Source organism: Copadichromis virginalis, linkage group LG7 (assembly GCF_057382275.1).
Source record: "Copadichromis virginalis isolate Kocher_CV1m ecotype Utaka linkage group LG7, C_Virginalis_male_GT1.1, whole genome shotgun sequence".
Taxonomy (NCBI): domain Eukaryota; kingdom Metazoa; phylum Chordata; class Actinopteri; order Cichliformes; family Cichlidae; genus Copadichromis; species Copadichromis virginalis.
This window is the reverse complement of record NC_140624.1, coordinates 54,106,840-54,111,036: the sequence shown is the minus strand read 5'-3', so window position 1 is coordinate 54,111,036 and position 4,197 is coordinate 54,106,840. Positions and strand designations below refer to the sequence as shown.

General features: G+C 43.7%; 1 protein-coding gene across 1 annotated transcript; it reads right to left on the bottom strand.

Annotated features, from left to right (window-relative positions):
• Positions 1–417: 417 nt before the first annotated feature.
• Positions 418–2,385, bottom strand: foxd1 (forkhead box D1). The gene has a single exon (XM_085465248.1). The coding sequence runs from the start codon at positions 2,118–2,120 to the stop codon at positions 1,068–1,070; it is 1,053 nt and encodes a 350-aa protein (XP_085321374.1). The 5' UTR covers positions 2,121–2,385; the 3' UTR covers positions 418–1,067.
• Between the last annotated feature and the right edge of the window lie 1,812 nt (positions 2,386–4,197).

The following is a 4,197-nucleotide window of genomic DNA, read 5'->3' as shown; positions in this document are numbered from 1 at the left end:
TTTGCTCAAGAGCCCAGGCCGCCTGTCGACACCAGCACCGGGATAATCGCTGAGCTGAAGCAGGCAGAAATACAGCCCCTGTCTCACCCCTACGACACACTCCTGTCCGCTCACTGTAATTACGAGGATGAGTGCGAAAGAGGTCAGATGGACACGCAGGCCCTGTGTGCGCATGTTCCAAAGGGCACAGCAATGACTTTAGAGTGCAGTCAGATTTAATGCATTTGTAAATATTATCTGACTGGCACGCACATGTGTGTGTGTGTTATAAAGAGTTGTGTGTGTTTCTTAAAGCCATTCAGTGGTTACTATATTTGGATCATACAGTTATAGTTAACACATCCGCAGTGTAAAGACACAACAACATCAGCAACACGTCTGTTTCAACAGTAACCGCCAAGAAAGCTCAACATCAATTCATAAATTTATTTCCAAACAAATTGCTTTTTTTCTTCTTTTTTTGCAAAACGAAATTTATTCTTGTTGGAAAAAAAACAAAACAATAAACTGTGTAAAAATATCACACTTGAATTACACAATACTTGCCAAAAATGTACAAGGTTTAATTACTGAAATAAACACTGCATATTATTATAAATGTATGACTTTGCTCTGCGTTTCTCTTTAATACAAACATCAAATCAAAACCTTCAAAAAAGGTCGCTTTGATTGGCTGATAGAAAACATTGATGTGTTTGACACAAATACATTATAAGCCTGTTTCAGACACGTGATCGTTTGTAACCTGTCCGTTATCCTGAGACGCCTTTATACAGTGACTGAAAACGAATCACTTCATGGTAGGGAAAAAAAAAAAGGCTGGAAAGTTAAATTCGTGGTCGAAAGTCTGATTCACACCGAAATAAACAAACAAAAATAATGAACATAAATATATCTTCATGAACAGCATGAATATATAGGCACAAATAGTGTTCTGCATGTCCATCATTCAGCTGCGTGCTAGCAAAACAAACATACAAAAATAATCCTACCTTCAAAGAGGGGCGTTTTTGTTTAGGTTGCTGTCTCTTTTTTTAAGTGTCTTGAAAAGTTTGGAGTTAAGACATTTAACAGGCGCTAGTGCCGCTGACAACTCTGCTCGGAAAGTTTTCAACCGGATGTAAAACAGCTCCAGGATGTATGGTCTGCGACTGGCTGGTCACTGCAGGCCCCAGAGAGGACGGTAAGACTGGGACAACGACAGGAGAAGTCCTGGAGGGGCTAAGAGACCCTCCGATGATGCTCTCTATGGAGAAGGGGGACCGCTGCACCGGGGAGCTCGATTTCTGGACCGGTGATGTTGCCTGCACGCCGGCTGAGCCCAGACTGGAGCTGAGCTGGGGATAAAATCTACTTCTGGTTAAGTCCGTGGTAGTGCTGGTGGGCATCAGGGACGGTGCAGGGATAATGGTCCCCGAGTGTGAGTGTGAATGCCTCGGGTGCTGCTGCTGCTGCTGCTGGAAAGCAAAAAGCGCAGAGTGTGCGTGGTAGGACTGGAGCTGGATGCCGTATCCCCCGCAGCCGTACGGTCCGTAGCCATAGGCAGCGGCCGCGGGCAGAAAAGTGTTGTGCTCGCGCAGCAGGTCTTGAGTCTGCTGCCGCTTGAAGCGTTTCCTCCGCCTCAGAAAGCTTCCGTTGTCAAACATATCAGCCGACTCCGGGTCCAAAGTCCAGTAGTTGCCTTTCCCTGGGTTCCCGGGCTCCCTCGGTATCTTAACGAAGCAGTCATTGAGGGATAGGTTGTGCCTGATGGAGTTCTGCCAGGCCGGGAACTTCTCCCTGTAGTACGGGAAGCGGTTGCTGATGAAGTCGCAGATCTCGCTGAGAGTGAGCCTCTTTTTGGGACTCTGAAGAATGGCCATGGTGATTAAGGCGATGTAGGAGTAAGGTGGCTTCACCAGGGTGTTCTTGCCCGCCGGCTTGTAGGTATCCCTTGAAGAGGTGGAGCTGTCCAGGCACGGAGGTGGAGAGCCGGCCAGGAGGATACCGTCGTGCATCTGCGCTACTTCATCCACGTAGGAGCGCGTCTGGCTGTCTCCATCCTCGCCTTCTCCGACCACGTCTATGTCGGTCTCTTCCGAAAGGATGGAGGCATCCGACATCTCTGAGCTCAGAGTCATGGCTCACGCACGGCCGTGCCCCTCCGACGCCAGATGAGGAAGACCGTGAGATGCACAAGCTGTCCCTTTCCTCCCTCTTCAGCAACTCGTATGAGGAGGGGGAGATGAGAGGAGCACGCTTCGCCACCGGTGAGAATTGTCCCTCCGCTTTGTCGCTATTTCCATATGTTTACAGGCTGTTTCCTTTTTCCAAAAAAAAAAAATCAACAACTATGAGGAGCGACCCCCGTCGATGGCAGGCTGAGAAACTGTGCTGTGAAACCTGCAAAAGGGCCAAACCTGAATCAAACAAGGGGCGGACCTTCTCGCGGTATTTATACTACTGCTCTGATCACATGGCGAGGAAACGTCAGCACGGCGAATGAAAAGAGAGGAACAAATTCAATCACAAAAAAGGGACTGAAAATGAGCTATGAGTGTTTTTATGGAAAAAAAAAGTTTGGTGTGGCCTGCATCCTTTTTAGTGGCCATTCACGGTGGCCTACACTCCACACATAACTAATCTAAAGCTTTTATTCCACGCAATGTTTTCAACATTTTTTTAAAAAATCTTTAGAAAAGTGTAATCGGTGGTGTGGTCGTTGAAGGATCCGAGAGGATATTTTGACAAGCATTTTTTTTTCTTTGTTGAACTTTGTTAAGTTACCGAATGACATAAATTATTGGAGGCAACATCTGGATTTTTAATTTCCAAACAAACTACGCAGCGATGTATATATAAAATCATAAAGGCGTGAAATACACGCCCCCCACCCACGATATTTACATTTCTTATCAGACAGCCTTTGTCAGAGTCTGCTGCACCATACTCAGGCAGCTCGGTTTGCGTGATCCGGTAGTTATCTAGATTATCCGCGAGCCATTTGCAATGGAAAAGAGTCAGCTGTTAACTCGAATCAGTCACGGGTCACGCATGCAAGGCACAGAAAGAAGGCCGTGCCGTGCGTCTGGAGCACGTTGCACTGTGTGTGTACGTGTATCTGTGCCTGTGTTTGGACATTATTTGGAATTTTCAACATTTTCACTGAATTGCGGCAATTAGGTGTTTTTTAAATCAAAATTTATTTTAATGTATTTATTTTTTATACTCTTTATTAGATCAAAATTATCAATCGGCCTGCGTTTTAGGAAGCAGTATAAACACGTGATAAAAATGGTGTCAATAAAGTTAAAATTTTCAGAAGCTGCAGAATTTGTGTAAGCCAATTAAAACCCACAGTAATATATATTATACTTCCAACCTAATTGTTCTCCTTGCAGATACAGTTTGACTCTACCAGCATATAGTTTAGTTTATATTATTTGTTTCTTACTTCGGGGGAGCTGCAGTAAACCAAGTCAAGATGAATATGTCTGGCTTATTAAAATATGAATATCGAAGGACTGTGTTTTACCCGACTTTACCGCCATATGTGACAGTTTACAAGTTGTCACCCTGCCACACTTACCCATTTTTATAGGAAACAACAGCAGACGTGACAAATAACTAAAAACAAAGCACGCACATTTAACAAAACAGCCTTTTAAATTATTTAGTTAATTTAATTTGATTTTTAAATATTTTTCTAAATTAAAAAAAGGAAGTCATCACTCAGGTTTTAATAAAGGCAGCTGACTTTTAAATGCAATTTCCACTTGGGGTATAAACGTGTGCTTCATTAAGTCTGACAGATGCTTAGGTCCTGTGTAGGACCTCTCGAACCTTTTAGACGTTCCCATTTGTCTAACGCCATCTAGTGGTGAACTTGTTTCACAATTAACAAAACACTACCCGTCTACCTCCTCCAAGGATTCAAGCTCCTTTAACTGTGCAGACAGACAGAAATATGGCGTGTGGCATTTTTTAAATATGGGAAACAACATTTTTGAACAGTTTAGCATCCTCGCATAAAGCTTTAGGTTCCAACCAGCCCGTTTAGATTATTCATTATTTATAATGATTTACTGTCATGGATGGATCAAACTGTATTTCTGATATCTCTGCTTACGCCAGTGATCGTGGTCCTGCTTACCACTTTTGCCACTTTCCTCTTTGAAATGATGTGTACTGTTATTGTACCAACAGATAAAGTTCGCT